Raw genomic sequence first — 18,552 nt, forward strand, 5'->3', positions numbered from 1 at the left:
AAGGATTCTTCAATATACGCAAATCAACCAACATGATACACCATATTAACAAATTGAAGGAGAAAAACCATATGATCATCTTAACAGATGCAGAGAAAGCTTCTGACAAAATTCAGCACCCATTTATGATGAAAACCCTGCAGAAAGTAGGCATAGAGGGAACTTTCCTCAACATAATAAAGACCATATATGACAAACCCACAGCTAACAACGTCCTCAATGGTGAAAAACTGAAAGCATTTCCACTAAGATCAGGAACAAGACAAGTTTGCCCACTCTCACCAGTCTTATTCAACATAGTTTTGGAAGTTTTAGCCACAGCAATCAGAGAAGAAAAGGAAATAAAAGGAATGCAAATCAGAAAAGAAGAAGTAAAGCTGTCACTGTTTGCAGATGACATGATACTATACATAGAGAATCCTAAAGATGCTACCAGAAAACTACTAGAGCTAATCAATGAATTTGGTAAAGTAGCAGGATACAAAATTAATGTACAGAAATCTCTGGCATTCCTATATACTAATGATGAAAAATCTGAAAGTGAAATCAAGAAAACACTCCCATTTACCATTGCAACAAAAAGAATAAAATATCTAGGAATAAACCTACCTAAGGAGACAAAAGACCTGTATGCAGAAAATTGTAAGACATTGATGAAAGAAATTAAAGATGATACAAATAGATGGAGAGAGATACCATGTTCTTGGATTGGAAGAATCAACATTGTGAAAATGACTCTACTACCCAAAGCAATCTACAGATTCAGTGCAATCCCTATCAAACTACCACTGGCATTTTTCACAGAACTAGAACAAAAAATTTCATAATTTGTATGGTAACACAAAAGACCCCGAATAGCCAAAGCAATCTTGAGAACAAAAAACGGAGCTGGAGGAATCAGGCTCCCTGACTTCAGACTATACTACAAAGCTACAATAATCAAGACAGTATGGTACTGGCACAAAAACAGAAAGATAGATCAATGGAACAGGATAGAAAGCACAGAGATAAACCCACACACATATGGTCACCTTATCTTTGATAAAGGAGGCAGGAATGTACAGTGGAGAAAGGACAGCCTCTTCAATAAGTGGTGCTGGGAAAACTGGACAGGTACATGTAAAAATATGAGATTAGATCACTCCCTAACACCATACACAAAAATAAACTCAAAATGGATTAAAGACCTAAATGTAAGGCCAGACACTATCAAACTCTTAGAGGAAAACATAGGCAGAACACTCTATGACATAAATCACAGCAAGATCCTTTTTGACCCACCTCCTAGAGAAATGGAAATAAAAACAAAAATAAACAAATGGGACCTAATGAAACTTAAAAGCTTTTTCACAGCAAAGGAAACCATAAAGAAGATGAAAAGACAACCCTCAGAATGGGAGAAAATATTTGCAAATGAAGCAACTGACAAAGGATTAATCTCCAAAATTTATAAGCAGCTCATGCAGCTCTGTAACAAAAAAACAAAGAACCCAGTCCAAAAACGGGCAGAAGACCTAAATAGACATATCTCCAAAGAAGATATACAGACTGCCAACAAACACATAAAAGAATGCTCAACATCATTAATCATTAAAGAAATGCAGATCAAAACTACAATGAGATATTATCTCACACCAGTCAGAATGGCCATCAACAAAAAATCTAGAAACAATAAATGCTGGAGAGGGTGTGGAGAAAAGGGAACACTCTTGCACTGCTTGTGGGAATGTGAATTGGTACAGCCACTATGGAGAACAGTATGGAGGTTCCTTAAAAAACTACAAATAGAACTACCCTATGACCCAGCAATCCCACTACTGGGCACATACCCTGAGAAAACCATAATTCAAAAAGAGTCATGTACCACAATGTTCATTGCAGCTCTGTTTACAATAGCCCGGAGATGGAAACAACCTAAGTGTCCATCATCGGATGAATGGATAAAGAAGATGTGGCACATATATACAATGGAATATTACTCAGCCATAAAAAGAAACGAAATTGAGCTATTTGTAATGAGGTGGATGGACCTAGAGTCTTTCATACAGAGTGAAGTAAGTCAGAAAGAGAAAGACAAATACCGTATGCTAACACATATATATGGAATTTAAGGGAAAAAATGTTATGAAGAACCTACGGGTAAGACAGGAATAAAGACACCTAGTAGAGAATGGACTTGAGGATATGGGGAGGGGGAAGGGTAAGCTGGGACAAAGTGAGAGAGTGGCATGGACATGTATACACTACCAAATGTAAAATAGATAGCTAGTGGGAAGCAGCCGCATAGCACAGGGATATCCGCTTGGTGCTTTGTGACCACCTAGAGGGGTGGGATAGGGAGGGTGGGAGGGAGGGTGACGCAAGAGGGAAGAGATATGGGAACATATGTATAACTGATTCACTTTGTTATAAAGCAGAAACTAACACACCATTGTAAGGCAATTATACTCCAATAAAGATGCTAAAAAAAAAAGATCACCCCAGAATGTGGCTGGTACAAGGTTCTAAAGAGAGGCTTCTTTGGTGGAATGGCAATATTGCTTTATCATCAGCTAATTTGCTGATGTTGGTCTTATAGAGCTTTGTTTCTCAACTGAATTTTTGAAGTTATTCGTCTTACTTCAGCCTGTTCCTAAAATGTTGTAATGTGTGGTCCACCAAGCCGTTTCATTCTGGTATGCCCTCAGAGGTATAATGAGCCCAAGACCCAGGAAATACTGACGTTCTACACCCTATGATTCTTCTGTATTCAGAGACGGTCATCATACTGTGATTATAAAATGAAGCACAGGTCTGTATTGTTACGTGAAGATGAAAACGTGAGTTCTCCTGATCCTATAAGTGAAAGGAGTTTATCCATGTGATTATGCACCAGGCCTACTGCCACAGCCCTGTGTTTGTAATATTAATGAACACTTTGAGCTTCCATAATCCAACCTTAAACATCCAAGTTATGAGAGAACAGACATTTCCATGTAATGGTTATGTGAACAATACACTTACTATTTTTATTAGTGATAGCGTTTCCCTCTATCTGAAGGGTTAAGGATGAGAGGTTGCTAGCATTTGGTGGTATTGTTGTTTTTTTCCCTTTGACACTTATGAAAAGAGATGGAATATACAATATAAATGGTTGGTGATGAGAAAAAAAAAAAGAGCACAGGCTTGTAGTCACACTCAGGTTCAAATACTATGTGATTTGGGGGCAAGTTACTTTATCTCCAAGGTTCAGTTTCCTCAATTATAAAATAGGGATAACAATTTCTCACAAAATTTTTGTGGTATGATCATACAGGGACACTTATTTAATGCCTGGTATATAATATAGATTTTATATAATAAGAATGACCTTTTAACGAATTATTGATTTCATAAAATTGTGGTAGGAATAATCTTACCCATCAGATCCTTGCAAGTGGGGTAGAATAAGGTTCTGTTCTGTGTTTCCAATTTTTTCTTACTTTCAAACTTTTAGTTAAGAATCAGCTCCTACTTGAATGAAACAGATGCGTACTTCCCCACCAAGAAAATGAGAAAACGTAAAATAAGCAGTTTTCTATATGCGTATTTGGCTTAATCACAAACTGTAAGTAACTTCAATAGACAATTGAGCCTGCAATCTAATTATTGCTAGAATGGCCACAAAGTATGTTTTATAAAGACATGTTTTAGTAGGTGCCCTATAATTTGTTAATATGTCTGTAAAACCACCCCACAGCATGTCACCTTATTTAGTAATCTGGTTGCATCTTTTGCAAGTATCTTTTGTTGTTTTTGTTTTTTGTGTGTTTTTTTTGCGGTACGCGGGCCTCTCACCGCCGTGGCCTCTCCCGTTGCGGAGCAACAGGCTCCGGACGCGCAGGCACAGCGGCCATGGCTCACGGGCCCAGCCGCTCCGCGGCATGTGGGATCTTCCCGGACCGGGGCACGAACCCGTGTCCCCTGCATCGGCAGGCGGACTCTCAACCACTGCGCCACCAGGGAAGCCCTTTTGCAAGTATCTTTTGCTGGATGGTGCAGCCATATCAAAATACCATGCAGTGGCTTAAGCCACAGAAATTTACTTTCAGTTTCACAGTTCAGGAGGCTGTAAGTCCAAAAGCAAGGTGTCAGCAAGGGCAGTTTCCCGAGGCCTCCCCCTTGGCTCTAGATGGCCACCTTTTTGCTGTGCCCTCACGTTGTCTCTCCTCTGTGCGCGCACATCCTTGGTGTCTCTTTGTGTCTAATTTCCTCTTCCTGTAAGAACACCAGTGAGATTCAATTAGAGCTACTCTAACAGCCTCATTTTATCTTAATCATCTTTTTAAAGGTCTTATTTCCAAATACAGTCACACTCTGGGGTACTGGAGAGATTAGGACTTCAACACATGAGTTTTAAGAGAGAAGGGATACAGTTCAGCCTATAGGTGGTAAAAAAGAAAATGTTTTCCTCAAAACTGGTATTTCAGAGGTGCTTTATGGCAGATGGGAGTTTTACACCTGTTTGCATTTTTTCAAGCTGAAAGTGTGACCATGCTTTAGGATTTAAAAGATGAAATGCTCTGATTTTTCCTTTGTGTCTGTATAAGAAGATAAACCAGAATTTCTCAACAGAACTTGGTTCTTCTGGAAATACTCCATTGGATCTCTTCTTTGTTAGAATTCTTAAGTTTATGATGCTCTGATCTGCACACAGTATCCTCAGTTATCCCCGGCTCGGTCCCTTATTGGACAGCTACTCCCTTCACTATCAGTACAGAGAGCTGTGCCAGGCAGTGCTGCGGGGCGGGGGGGCATGGGATATAATTTCAAGCCCATGATGCCTTCCAAGCTCTGTATTGAGAGATATCATCATCAAGGCCTGACTACCAGAAATGCAGCTCATCCATTCCTCCTGGTCATGGGCCCTGGAAACGGAATGCAGAATTGTTCAGACCTTTTTTTTTTTTTTTTTCCGAAAGAAGGGGGTCAATCATTTACATCTCATTCTAATTAGTTCTGTGACTCCAAAAAGGGGATGTGCTCTAAATGAGCACGTCGGCCCCCTGACGAGAGCCACACAGAGTAGCAGTGCGCAAAGCAGCCACTGTCAGCTGTTTTTACAAGATATTCGGTGAAGCGGCTCTGCGAACAATCTTTATTTAATGAATAACATTCTCTTCAACATTTCCTAACAGTGTCTTCTCCTCTGGGTTCCAGTGGAGGAGCTTCTCTCTTCTCAGTGCAGTCTTCCTGACGCTTGTTTTACTCTGTTAGAAATGGAATCTTGTAACAAAACATTTTTCTCATGTTCAAATAGCTAAAAAGCTTCCAACCAAATTTGTGACCAACCACTTGTAAATGTACAGGATTCCATGACACCCATTGTATGTACTTTTAAAAAAAGAAATCTTAATGCCGTCTTACTTTCCTTTCTGTCATCTCACTTTCCTGATTTTATTATATCTTGCTATATCATGTGTCTATTTGAAAGTCACAACTTCTGGGTAGGAACTTTCGATATTTTCTCAGTTACTGTGGATATGTGTGTGGTCATGTGACTGTGTGTGAGGAAGGAGTTAAGCGTGCCCCCTCCTTTTGCGAGTGAGATGGAGCTTTCATAACAACTTGTATCCAGCTTTTCCCTTTGCAAAAAGCAAACGTGACAGAACGCACTGGAGACTGTGCACCTTCTCTGTGGCTCGGAGGAAACGGGTTAAACGTTCTAGCTCCAATACCTCAGCCACCTCTAGGGCAGCAGCAACTGCTATCTTGCTTCTTCTCCTGGAAAGAAAACAACCCTTGAAGGGAAGAACCAGGTGTTGTGTAAGAACGCAGTCATGCACTGAACTCATCCAGAGCAAAAAAAGCCAGCGAAATCATCTTAGACCCTTAACTGGGAACACACGTAGCAAAGGTTAAGACCTGTGGAAAGCTAAGAACCCGCTCAAGGTATCCAGACCGCCCCTAGAAGGACGTGGGTAGGCGGTGGCTAGAGGAACGTTTCAAGGAAAGTTCTTTGGTAAACTTGTTCCACCGGGGGAACTCATTTCGGGGAGAAGCGAGAGCACCATGGACAGCACCAAGCCTAGCGCGCTGGGGCGGGGACAGCACCGGGGACAGCGCCAGCGCTGGCGCCGCGAACCCCGGGCGCGCGGCAGCCTTATCAGCTGATGCCTTACGCAGGCTGGATCCCCGGCTCGGTAAGACAGGTCTGGGTGGGCGCGCCAGCATTCGCTCTCCGGAGCCGGAGCCGCAGCCCCAGACGGGGCGGGGAAGGGGCGGGCGAATAGCGGAAGGCAGGACCTAGAAAGCAGGTCCCTGCTTGGCTTCCCCAGCACGGAGCTGAGGTTGCAGCCCGCTGCCGCCGCGGGCGAGAGGGGCGGGAAGGGAGGCCGCGCGGCGAGAACTGCCGCTCTGACGCACCAGCCCCACGCTCCGGGGGCGCCCAGCTCCTCCTCCACTTGGGAGATGCCGGACTCAGGGCGACCAGACTGCTGTCTCCGCCGAGGCGAAGAGCCCTGGTCATGTGACAGCTTAGACGGGCCCCGGCTGCGAGACACAGCCCCTCGCCTCTGCTCTCCCAGCGCCTGAGGGATTCAGACCCGCCGCGGCTCGCAGCCCAGCGCCCTCCTCTCCTCTCCGACACACCGTCTCCCACGGAGGCTCGCTGGCGGGGGGTCGGGGCAAACTCCACAGACACTCTCCAGAAACCCTGCCACTGGCCAGAGGTGACAAACATCCGGAGTGGCTTCCGACACAGTGGTCACCACCCCTCCTCCCGAGCGCCCCTTCTCCGCACACCGGCGAGCCCGTCTCCTGGCCCAGACATGGATCTGCCGCCGAACCTCACCTACTTTATCCTCCCCACCCCCGCCCCTCTGGAGACCAACCGCAGCTTCGACGCCGAAGACCCGCGCGCCAGTCTGCCCCTGGTCTCCGTCTTCGGCGTGCTCGTCCTCACCTTGCTGGGCTTCCTGGTGGCCGCGACGCTCGCCTGGAACCTGCTGGTGCTGGCGACCATTCTCCGCGTGCGCACGTTCCATCGCGTTCCGCACAACCTGGTGGCATCCATGGCCATCTCGGACGTGCTGGTGGCTGCTCTGGTCATGCCGCTGAGCCTGGTGCACGAGCTGTCCGGGCGCCGCTGGCAGCTGGGCCGGCGGCTGTGCCAGCTTTGGATCGCATGCGACGTGCTCTGCTGCACGGCCAGCATCTGGAATGTGACGGCTATCGCGCTGGACCGCTACTGGTCCATCACCCGTCACCTGGAATACACGCTCCGTGCCCGCAAGCGCATCTCCAACGTAATGATCACGCTCACCTGGGCGCTCTCCGCAGTCATCTCCCTGGCCCCGCTGCTCTTCGGCTGGGGGGAGACCTACTCTGAGGGCAGCGAGGAGTGCCAGGTGAGCCGCGAGCCCTCCTACACCGTGTTCTCCACCGTGGGCGCCTTCTACCTGCCGCTCTGCGTGGTGCTCTTCGTATACTGGAAGATCTACAAGGCGGCCAAGTTCCGCGTGGGCCCCCGGAAGGCCAACAGCGTCTCCCCCGTTTCCGAAGCTGTGGAGGTGGGTGTTAACGTGATCCTTAAAAAACTTTGCTTGCATTTGCACAGGCCTCATCCCCAGCACATCTCCCCACACATCCGTAGAAAGTGGGACTTCTTAGTATTTTGGCGGGGGCTGGAGGGGAAGGGAAGGAGGTAGACTGGGAGAGAGAAAGAAAGCATCGCAGACTCTCCTCTGACGTGCTCAGATTCACAGAGCAGGTCATCTCTCATGGGTTCTTTCCCTATATATAAAACGAGGGATCTGGACTACATAATTCTACAGGGTCCCACTAGGCTTGAAAATTCTATGGATCTATAATATCCTTTAGAACGCCTGAGGAAGTTGGTTTCTGGGGCTGCACTAGAGAAAAGTGCAGCTTCCTGCATTTACAGTGGGGGGTGTTCGAGGAGGTGGGAAGGGAGGGACGGTCACCTGACTTGGCAGGAAGACTGCCATACATCAGGCAAAGCAGGTTAGTGTTTCAACCCAGTCTGTTTTCTCTTTGCCAATTAATTTTGCGAAGTGTGGTATCTCCTGGGTTACTGTCGTGCCCAGCATCCTCCTGTCCTCATGCAAGGTTAAAGATACTGTTTACACCTGTCTCAGAGCCTCTGCCCTTGTTATATGCACCCACTGCCTGTGGTGCTGCTTTCTGGGCCTGTCCCCACCCCTGATCAGACTGTCCGTGCAGCTGAGGACCACTTGCTTGCCTCCCGGGACATGAGTAAAGCTGCAGGAGGAAGTTAAAACGCTAAGGCAGACACTTCCCCAGCTCTTTACAAGTGGCATTTAAGGTACGGCAACTGCTACAGCACCCGTGAGGGCTCTTTTCTCATCTTCTCTCCATCCACGCTTTCCTGCTTTTTGTTCACTCTTGGTAATCTGACCCTACGATTCAAGATTCAGGGACCATAAGAGTTCACATGAATCCACCGGCTGTGCAGGCTGCCCACCCCCTACCGCACTCATTGCCAAGGGTGATCCCTTGGACCTGCTTCACACATTTACGTTGGATCAGAGCACGACGCAGCACCCATTTCTGTTACTGGTTCTGGGACAACAAGGAAATTCAATTAAGCACACTGAGCACATACTACAGGCTTGCTGCAAGGGGTCGAGGAGTGATAAAGACATCATCTTTGCCTATGAAGAGTCTGGTCTAGTGAGAGAGACATGCATTGTGAACATTGCAATACGATTGTATTTTTCGAGTCAGTAGCTAATTCCAAGTATGACCAGTCAGTCAAGCTTAGAGGAACCAGAGGTGTAGGTATGGGAGAAAGGGGAGGGCACCATTCTAGAAACAAGAAGGAAAAAGGGGTCAGAGGGCACCTGTCCTTTTATCTAGAACAAAAGTCTCACCCAAATTACCCTCCCCTACCCCAGGGAACATCTGGAATGTCTGGAGATGTTTTTGATTACCAAGACTTGGGGACAGGGTACTAATGGCATCTAGCGTGTAGAGAGCAGGGATGCTGCTAAACGTGGTACAACACACAGGACACCCTGAACAACAAAGAACTATTCAGACCAAAATGTTAGTAGTGCCAAATTTGGGAAACCCTGACCTGTTAGATTTCTAAACTGGACACGGAGTGCTGATGGGTAAGAGTGCCGCCAAACTGCCTGGAGTGCCCGTGTGTGTGCATCCACCCCGATTCCAGGTCAGGAACAGGAGGCTGGCTGCCCACCAAGGCCCTCCTTACACAGATCCTCTCCTGCCAGGGCGCTTATCCAGGTAAACACAATTTATAATTAATACCAAACAGCTTTAGAAGGGAAAAGCAATTATACTTTGTCTCAGAGGGCTTAGTGTGGAAGGAAGAGGGGTTTTCACCGCTCAGCTTTGAAGAGAGCAGAAGCAAAGCATTGTTTCATGTTCCTTCTCTGCCGGATAACTTTCAAAAATGGGTCCCTTGGCTTTGCAAAGCCTCTAAGTGATCCAGGGCTCTGCATAAAATGCGGCACTGCCTCTGTCCTCATGTTACTGTGAAGGGTTAATTAAAAACCAGGCTTCCTGACTTCTCGGTGGTAGCAGGTGCCAACGTTTCTAAATACAGTTTTACCACCAACTAGCTATGTTACCTAGGGAAACACAACGCTTCTTCCCTGTTCTGCATCTTCAGAGTTTTATTCAAATACATACTGAAAGCCTAACCCTTGTCAGATACCAGGATGAAAACAGGAAACACAAGAGAGGCAGGCCTTGCACCCTTGACAAAGTCTGACGAAACCACTACTAAAGAGCTGACGTGAAGACAGAGCTGGATTTATGCCTTGCTAGTGTAAGGGACTGGGGCACTTTCGAGGTCTGAGTGGGTTGCCATCATGTGTATGAGCAGCTTTGTTTGCTGGGCGTTACTCCAGTGGGAGTTTATTGGAGTGAGTCCGTCCGTGGATGCCTGAATTTCAGAAGTGAGGGACTGGCACGGCTTGCAAGACCAAGTCCCCTGAGAGGAACTGCCCTTGACCGACAGAGTACGTTCAAGACTGGACCCAGGCTGCAGAACACGCAGACTCGCCCTAAGTTTAGTTTTCATCCCCCTGATCTGGGTCCTCATTCAGCCAAAGCTTCAAGAGAGACCATCAAGGACTGTCCAAATCGCCACCACTGTTGTTGCTTCTCCTTGAAGATGAAGTTTCATCTGTGGAGACCTGATGTTCAGACTGCACAGCAATCAACATATCTATCTGTCAGAACAGCGCTGTGCAGAAGTCTTTTAAAGCTCTGGACAACAGATACTGAATCACAGTGAACCAATCAGTAGAAAAATGTTGGCTGGTTTCAGTTAGCAATGGGGATTTACTACATATGGTAACGTAAGATTCAAAGGCTTAATATAAGTTCTGAAGATGTGCTGACACTAGTTTAATTGATGCCTGTAATTTCTCTGAGGCAAGGAGTCAAAGCCTTAATTACTGAATTAAGGGGTGGGCTTCAGTAGGCAGTAGTTCTTAGACAGGTGTCATGTGGTTGAATTAATCCACCTGGAGTACGGCCCAGCATTTTCACATTGGTACAAAAAGGCACATTCATGATAACCTAGGAAGAATCAATCTGGACTCTCATGCATTCTGGTCTAATTAATCTTTCGGTCTGTGGTGTCTTTTGTCCATAAGGACTCCAGGATCATTGCTATTTCTTCAGTAATGTCTTGAATGATATACAGTGTACACATTTTCATGTACAGACCAGCTATAATCTCATAATGTGTAAGGACAGCAGTACATTTTATCTGGAAGCGGGTCCTACTTATTAAATTTGCGGTTGTGTTACAGAAACTAAAGTATTCTGATAATGACCCTGAAATATCAGTTACAAGTTGGCACACAGGATTGTTAAAGATTTTCATTGCTTGAATTTTTGTATTAACTAAGGTTTACTTTCCCTTAAGCCCTTTAAATAGCCACACCATAAATTTGTCTCTCATGGTCTTATTTCAGCATCTGTACAACCAATCATTGTTTTCAATTTTTTAAAACTTATTACAAGTTGATTTGCATGTTTCCTTTTCAGATGACTTTAAAATTTTAGGCTGAAGGATCTATTGTTTTATAATTGTGGGGATAATGGTAGTTATGGTGACACCCATATAAACAAGAAAGCTGTACTTGTTGTACATCTGTAATTATAGGCAATTCCCCTTAGAAGTTTAGAAGGACAGGAAGTTGTTGGGTGATAATATCTCCCTTGGAGTGACTTCACTGGACAGATTTTAGATAGTTGTCATTTTGATTTTTAGCCAATAGGGGACATTGATTCTTTCAAGGATTCTTCTGCTGACAATATTTACAGGTGTTCTTGTCTAGGCTCCCAAATCTTTGAAAACAGAGGTGTTTTTGAATGTTTTATCTAGAGAGCCATATCTTGTATTATTTACTTTCTAAGGATATATGGAAATGTCTAGCCCCGTATTGGATATTTTCTAAATTGGCAATTGCACATTTAAATTTATTTTTTCTTATTAAATTCCCTACTTCAGGTTTGAGCCCATTTATAGAAAGACAGGACAAGATTATACTTCAGCTGTTGGGTTTACATCAGAATACTGCTTGAAAGTTTTCTGAAGTCTATTTTCTATACTTAGTTTATAATTTTGAATCCTTATTTAATCTTCTCTTTAAAAAAGCCTTCTGAAATTGCTTTACGTATTTTATATTTTAAATTTCCACAGCTGGGTTATATAGCTCTTCTCTTTCCTATCCTTCTGGTTTTAAATACTTTTCCTCACCTGAGGGAGATTTTAATTAACTAGTTACTGCTGATCCGTAGTCCAGGACAATAAGAATTTTGTTCAATACTCTTAAAAAAAGTCTAAATTCGGGCTTCCCTGGTGGCGCAGTGGTTGAGAGTCCACCTGCCGATGCAGGGGACGCGGGTTCGTGCCCCGGTCCGGGAAGTGGACCGGGAATGGACTGGGCCCGTGGACTGGGCCCACATGCCGCGGAGTGTCTGGGCCCGTGGGCCGTGGCCGCTGAGCCTGAGCGTCCGGAGCCTGTGCTCCGCAACGGGAGAGGAAGTCTAAATTCTACAGCAATTTTTTGCCCTTCTCCCTGAAGTTTAGAAAAATTCTTAATTATAGCCTATATCTTAGCTCTAGACCAAGGTTTTAACTGAAATTCTATAGACTTGACTTCTTGTCTGGCAATTTTACGATGTGATTTTGTTTTTCCTGAGAAAATCCCTGAAGAAAGGATAGTTCATTTAGGAGGTCAGGTAAAGCTGAGGAGAAATATGGGAGATGTAGATGTGCAAGGTGGGGAGGTTTTGGAAAGTTACAAAATCTTTGAGACTAACTTAGAGTTAGAATTTTGTTTTAAGGTCTTAGCAGAACTAAAGAAGCTGACTCTCAACTGTTTAGTGTTTGTCTTCTAATTTTTCTAGAGTTGATCTTAAATATGTTAATTTATTGATTTTGACTTTCAGAAATTCCTCATTAAGTAAAAAAGTTTTCTTTCACATTTATCAAGAGAAATGCAAGAATTAGCATTATAGTGCAATTTAAAATAGGAAATATAAGTTCACAAAGGAGAAGTTTGAGACTTTGACTTAGACAAACCATGACACACAAGAAAATGGCCACTACAGTTGGCCAACAGTTTGTGCTTGTGAATGGTGTCTCAAATCCTTGACCACAGGCCAAGAGGGGGCCATATGACCACCAATCCAATGAGCTGGAATACCAACTAGACAAGGTGACATTTTTTTTCATAAATTGACAAGATAGCAAGTGCCCTCACTTAAGTTTTGTGAAGAACCCAAAGCAAAGTTTGATCAACTGCTTTTTCACAAATTGGTCATAAGTCTAACAGTCCCCAAATCATTAGCCTTCAGATCTGCCTTGGAATGGATTAGGGCTTATCAAGCCAATGCCTTACAGAACAATCCTTTTTATATTCAACAGAAAAAAAAAGGTATTCCAGCACAAAAAACAAACAAACAAACCTATGAAAACAAGGCTTTGCATATTTAGACAAACAACAGCAAAAACAAAGAAAACAACAACATAGTAAGTAGGTTATGTCATAAAAATTTTCACTAAATGGTATGCCTCCAAGACAAGAGATCTAATAGCCTTACACAAAAATGTAAGTCAATTACCAAATGGTGCACCTCTCAAACAAAGGTCTAGTGACTTGATACAAAGACCTAAGCTGAATGATCTTATTCGAAGACACTTGGTTACAATCCTTGTATAACAAAACACACAGAGTGAGAAGAGCCTGGTGGAGCTGGCTGGAACTCAGCTCACTGAGAATGATGCCCATCTGCAGATCCAAAGGCAACTGGAGTCGGGGGTACAGTGAATGCACCTGCAGTCCGAGGATCCTGGGGAGGATCCACAAAATGATCTCGGTGGACTCTCTAGAATGTCCAAGGATGATACAACCACCACACAGTATCTGAAATAAAAATACTCCTTACTACATAGTAAGAGAAAGCTACACTTGTCAGGCACCGTCTGACAGAGCAGAATGCCCATCATCTATGGGGACTGGGGACAGCGTTGAGTTCAGGGACTGGAGGACATGCAGGGGAGCAGTGAGCTGACACCCCCAGAGTGGGGTTACTGCGTGAGACTGCTGTTGGTTGACTGCAGCTCAGAGATGCACTTAGTGGGGTGAGTCCTGCCCTAACTGGCTGACATTCAGAAGTGAGGGCTGACACTGACTGGTTGGTTTGCAGGTGTATATTCACGGAGCTGCATTGTCCTTGATCCACTGAAGGAGTTTAAACAAGTAGCAAGGCTCTTTGTTGCCACAGCTACAGAATAGTTGGTCTTTTGCTAAGTTTGTGGGGATGTTCTTATTCTGCCCCTCGTGGAGCCCTCCTTAAATGGGTGAGATCATTTCTAGCTTGAACATCCTGACTCATCAGTACATCTTACATCGTGACAGTGACCTGATCTCACCTGCAAATCACCTGAAGCCACACTTCCAAGGTAAGAGTCTTCACCCCTTAATTTCAATACCCACTACTGATGATAATCTATTGATTATCTGCAATATTAATAGGGAGGTGAAGCAGCATAGTTTGAGGAAATAAAAGAACACGCTAGATTTATGATTAACCATTAAATAGTTATTTAACACATAACCATTTTGGAAGAATGAGAAGTCTAACTCATAGGTACATGTTCCCCCCAAAATTCGCTTATTTGGAGATGTGAGGCTAAGAGTTCACTTAGAAAATTTTTTCATGTGAATCTTAAATTGTGAGGTTTGTGCTTTAAATGATATAGCACTTCAAAGATAGATGGGAAAGGTGCAATTTGGCTTGAATGTTCACCTTTTTTTGCCCCATTACCTCTCTTTCTGTGAATCTACTAACGACCATGATGAGTAATTGACAGAGTAATCAATAGAGTCTATTCTCCAGACTTGATTAAGTGCCTTATTGCAATCGTTGATGAGCAAAGAGCTAAGGAGTCTGTAAGTCAGAGAGCCATAGGGTGAGCAACCAAATCAACCACCTGCCAGCATCGGGAGCCTGAAACTCCCCAACAGCAAAGCCCCTCCCCGCAGCTGAGCCTCTGCTGTCCCGGAAGAGCCACTTCAGACCAATGACACTCTCACCGAGTGAGCTGGTATTGAATGCCACACACACAAGAGAGGGACCCATAAAATGCTCAACATTTCTCACCAAGGTCATAGAGAGTGTGCTTTTCTGAGAAACATGGAGTTCTCTAACCTATGAAAATTCCTTACTCAAAGCAAACCATAAAAACAATGTATTTAGGAAAAAAAGTTTAATTGGAATTCAAAATAGAATTCTAAGAAGTGGGAGAAGACCCCATGGAACATTAAAAGAACTGTTAAAAATGAATTTAGATTCTTTGCTGGAAAGGGGCCCCGCGAATGTGCTCCCAAAGTGTTGTGCTTAGAACTCAGTGAAAAGGACGGTGGATAGAATGCCTGTGGGTCCTACTGACAGAGAGAAATCATCCTGAAGACAAGCTTAGGAATAAAGTAGCTGGGAAGTCTTTAAGAGTACCCTTATGCAACATTAGAACTGCCACACAGTGGAAAATTCTTGTAGATACAATGAATGCATGCTATGTTTGGGAACAGCTCATAAGAACCCGGTACATTATACTGGAAGAATCCAGGATTTCATAGCACAGCTGCCAAATACCCACACAAGCAGGCCCACACTTAACGGCACCTAACATTCCCTTATGAGGACCAAGATTTGAAGTGATGGGTTTCCATAAAACTGTCTTACAATACTTGGGCTATAGAAATATTCATATCCTACGCTACACCTGGAAAACAAACAACCCTGTGATCCTGTGTCTCTCGGACGAATGATGAGGTACTGTGCTACATTCTGATAGGGCAGCCCCTTTGGATACAGGTCAGGACTGTGTCTGAAGGTACCAGCAGAGTCTCAAAAGAGGCAGACATTCTCAGTGTCAATCATTAGGAGAGAAGACGGCTCCTCAGAATGGAAACCTTGCAGCTTTTTCCATTATGCAAGAGCAAACTCCTACTAATAGAACATGTAGCACTGGGGGTGTATCTCACCCTTCACAGAAGACTGGTCATACACTGGTAGTCCAATCATGGGGCTCATTGTGTCTTGCAACTGGAATTTGAGTATCTAAAGGACTAAGCATGGGCTTCTGGAGTCAACCTGAAAAGGCACTGACCACAGGGAAGGCAGACAGGGAGCGGGGATGGGAGGGGTAGAGAGATTCCCTAGAGTGTGTCATAGCTCAAAAGCCAGAATATCTAGTTATGTGTTGCTGTATTTATTTCTACTGTTACCCCAGGGCCTTTGAGTCTGGTTTAAATGTTCCCCTTTTACACCAGGTGTGCTATAGAGAATTAACGGGTGGTCACAATGGCGTCACAACCCTGAGTGGCCAGTCTTGGCAGCGAAAAGGTCTGAAAGGAAGGAGAATTTCGTAGGGATTTAAGAGTCAGGACCAGAATTATTCTTCCATTGCCATCTTTGGGAAATGGCTGCCTTGATGCCATTTTGGGATTGAGTTTTATTAAGGAAATTGGTAGTTTTCCCTATTTTCTTTATGCTGAAAAATGAAACTAAAACTGTGTTTGTATTTCTATAAATTAACTCCCTGAAATGCATTCCCAGATATACACTAATAAATAAGAAAGGTAACTATGGTTCCATCCAGGGGTGAGACTGGGAGAGAGAAATTTTCACTTCTTATTTCATATGTGCTTTTAAGGGTTGCAGAAAAAGGAACTATTTGTTTCAGTATTCACGATCTTCTGTTTAATTGTATAATGCTTGGGGTTTCACTGTTTTTCAAACAGATGACAGGAAGGCTATCACATGAATTTAATAATTCATACATGAGCTAACATTCCCTTAACTACAGTGTTCCTATTTTCAGCTCAGTTATTCTATACGATAGGGAAGCTGCTGGGGCGCGAGCTGGGTAATTCTCCTTTTCAAGCGTACGGGGGTCACAGAAGGCTGGAGTTGGGAAGAAGAGGATTTAATGTCAGGGTAGTCTCACCACTAGTGAATGACTGATCGACCCAGAAACTGTCCCACATTGTGACTGGAGCAACTAATTTGCTCACTTAGCAGATCAGCCCACTGCAATTTCCTTATATTGAGGGGGGCCTCATCATCAGACACCCCTTATTCCAGTTCCCCAAAGATCTAAAAAATAGGGCTGGAAAGGAGGAAAGAGCTTCCTTTCCCAGGAATTCCACCCCCTTAGAGAAGGGGTGTGAAGCTGGAGAACGTAGTTCAGTGGGAACCTGCCTTCCAGAGGACTTGAGAGAACCTACGTGGAGGGACTCTGAGTTTAGAGCCTCTGTTTTCCATCAAAGTCGGGGGAGGGGGCGGAACACAGAATAAACAGGGAGATAAACATCCTGGTGAGTGAACTGTCCCAAACAGTAGAATATGTTCTGGAAGCACAGCAGTAGGAACCTTATACCAGAAGAAAAGTTCTAGAAAATTCTAACTTTTTAGAGGGGATTCACAGAAACCCAGAAAGTTCTAGATTTTGGAATCCTGGGTCCTGCGTGTACGGGGTTTGATAAGGATTTAGCGGGCTCCTGATTACTCGTGTTCCGTGGTCATAAACTGTATACACCTCGTGACCTGCTTACTTCTGTTGTTCCCTGCTGAACAGACGGCAACAGGGACTCCATCGTCGTTGCATTATTGCAGACGTTCCTATTTTCCCTCCATTTCTAAGATGTAAGCAAACGCCCAGCTCTGTCAGCACGTTTTCATAGCCGAGGGTGGTCCCCACATGCTGCCCGGTCCCTGCACCGGACAACTGAGGACGTTCTCTTGAAGTGGATGTGCGGGGCTCACGCCCACCCGCGTCTGGGTTCAGCCCAGGCGTGAAGAGGCGGCTCTTCCTGAAGCCTCTGCTTACCTTTTCCAGGTGAAGGCCTCCGCTCGGCAGCCCGAGATGGTGTTCACCGTCCGCCACGCCACTGTCACCTTCCAGACAGAAGGGGCCACGTGGAGAGAACAGAAGGAGCAGAGAGCCGCCCTAATGGTGGGCATCCTCATTGGGGTGTTTGTGCTCTGCTGGATCCCCTTCTTCACCACGGAGCTCATCAGCCCCCTGTGCTCCTGTGACATCCCCGCCACCTGGAAGAGCATCTTCCTGTGGCTCGGCTACTCCAACTCTTTCTTCAACCCCCTGATCTACACGGCCTTCAACAAGAACTACAACAGCGCCTTCAAGAATTTCTTCTCCAGGCACCAGTGACTGTGAGGCCGGCACAGGCAGGAAGTCTCCCCGAGCTCCATCTATTTCCCCATCCTCACCCGGCACCACCTGGAAGAGACAAGCCTTCAAGTTCCCCAGGGTGGTCCTCGGAGCTGAGCACCTCACTTCTGCACTCCGGGCAGGAACGCGAGTCTCCACAGGCAGTACGGGGGACCCCGTTTATCCAATTTATCTGCTATTCCTCACTCCTCACCGAACAGCCACGGACTTGGCCCACAAAGTGCCCTTTCTTTACAAAACCCACTCCAGCGTGCTTACTGTCCTGGTCCCAGGGAAGTCCAACCAGGCAGATGAGAGGGAGGAGATAAATCCATATAGGCAGGTTGAGAACAGACAGGAAACAATGAATAAGAAGTCACAATGGGGACATCTGGGGAACAGGAAACCATAACTGCAAGTTTCCGGGAAGAGCCCCCATTTTGAGGATTCCATCCTACAGTCCTAGGAAGTATACCCTAATACTTACTGTGTGTGTCCCAATATTTGGCCACAAAGGATTGTCTCCAGACATACTAAAGTACGCAGCCGCACCTGCAAGACCAAGCAATACGGCTTTATGGTTTTATTTATGGCAACCACACACACACATACACCAAACCTACTGAGGAGACAAATGTTCCAACTGGCGAGTTTATTCTAAAATGCAAGCCATCAACTTGAAACAGGAACCAGAAGTCAAATCAAATACCTCCTTCTATTTTAAAGCAACTGTTCACAACACAGAAATATCTACTAGTTCCGCAGAATCTGTCAAACTTGCTTATTTACTATGGGTTCCATTTGTGTGGAATTTATTCAAATGT

At 44.9% G+C, this 18,552-nt stretch overlaps 1 protein-coding gene across 1 annotated transcript; it reads left to right on the forward strand.

Moving 5' to 3' along the window:
* Positions 1–6,740: 6,740 nt before the first annotated feature.
* HTR5A (5-hydroxytryptamine receptor 5A) lies at positions 6,741–17,738 on the forward strand. The gene is made up of 2 exons (XM_029234355.1): positions 6,741–7,529; positions 17,396–17,738. The coding sequence occupies exons 1-2, from the start codon at positions 6,789–6,791 to the stop codon at positions 17,726–17,728; spliced, it is 1,074 nt and encodes a 357-aa protein (XP_029090188.1). The 5' UTR covers positions 6,741–6,788; the 3' UTR covers positions 17,729–17,738.
* The last annotated feature ends 814 nt before the right edge of the window (positions 17,739–18,552 follow it).

Source organism: Monodon monoceros, unplaced genomic scaffold, assembly GCF_005190385.1.
Source record: "Monodon monoceros isolate NGI ecotype Baffin Bay Population unplaced genomic scaffold, NGI_Narwhal_1 Super_Scaffold_2, whole genome shotgun sequence".
In the NCBI taxonomy this organism is placed as follows: domain Eukaryota; kingdom Metazoa; phylum Chordata; class Mammalia; order Artiodactyla; family Monodontidae; genus Monodon; species Monodon monoceros.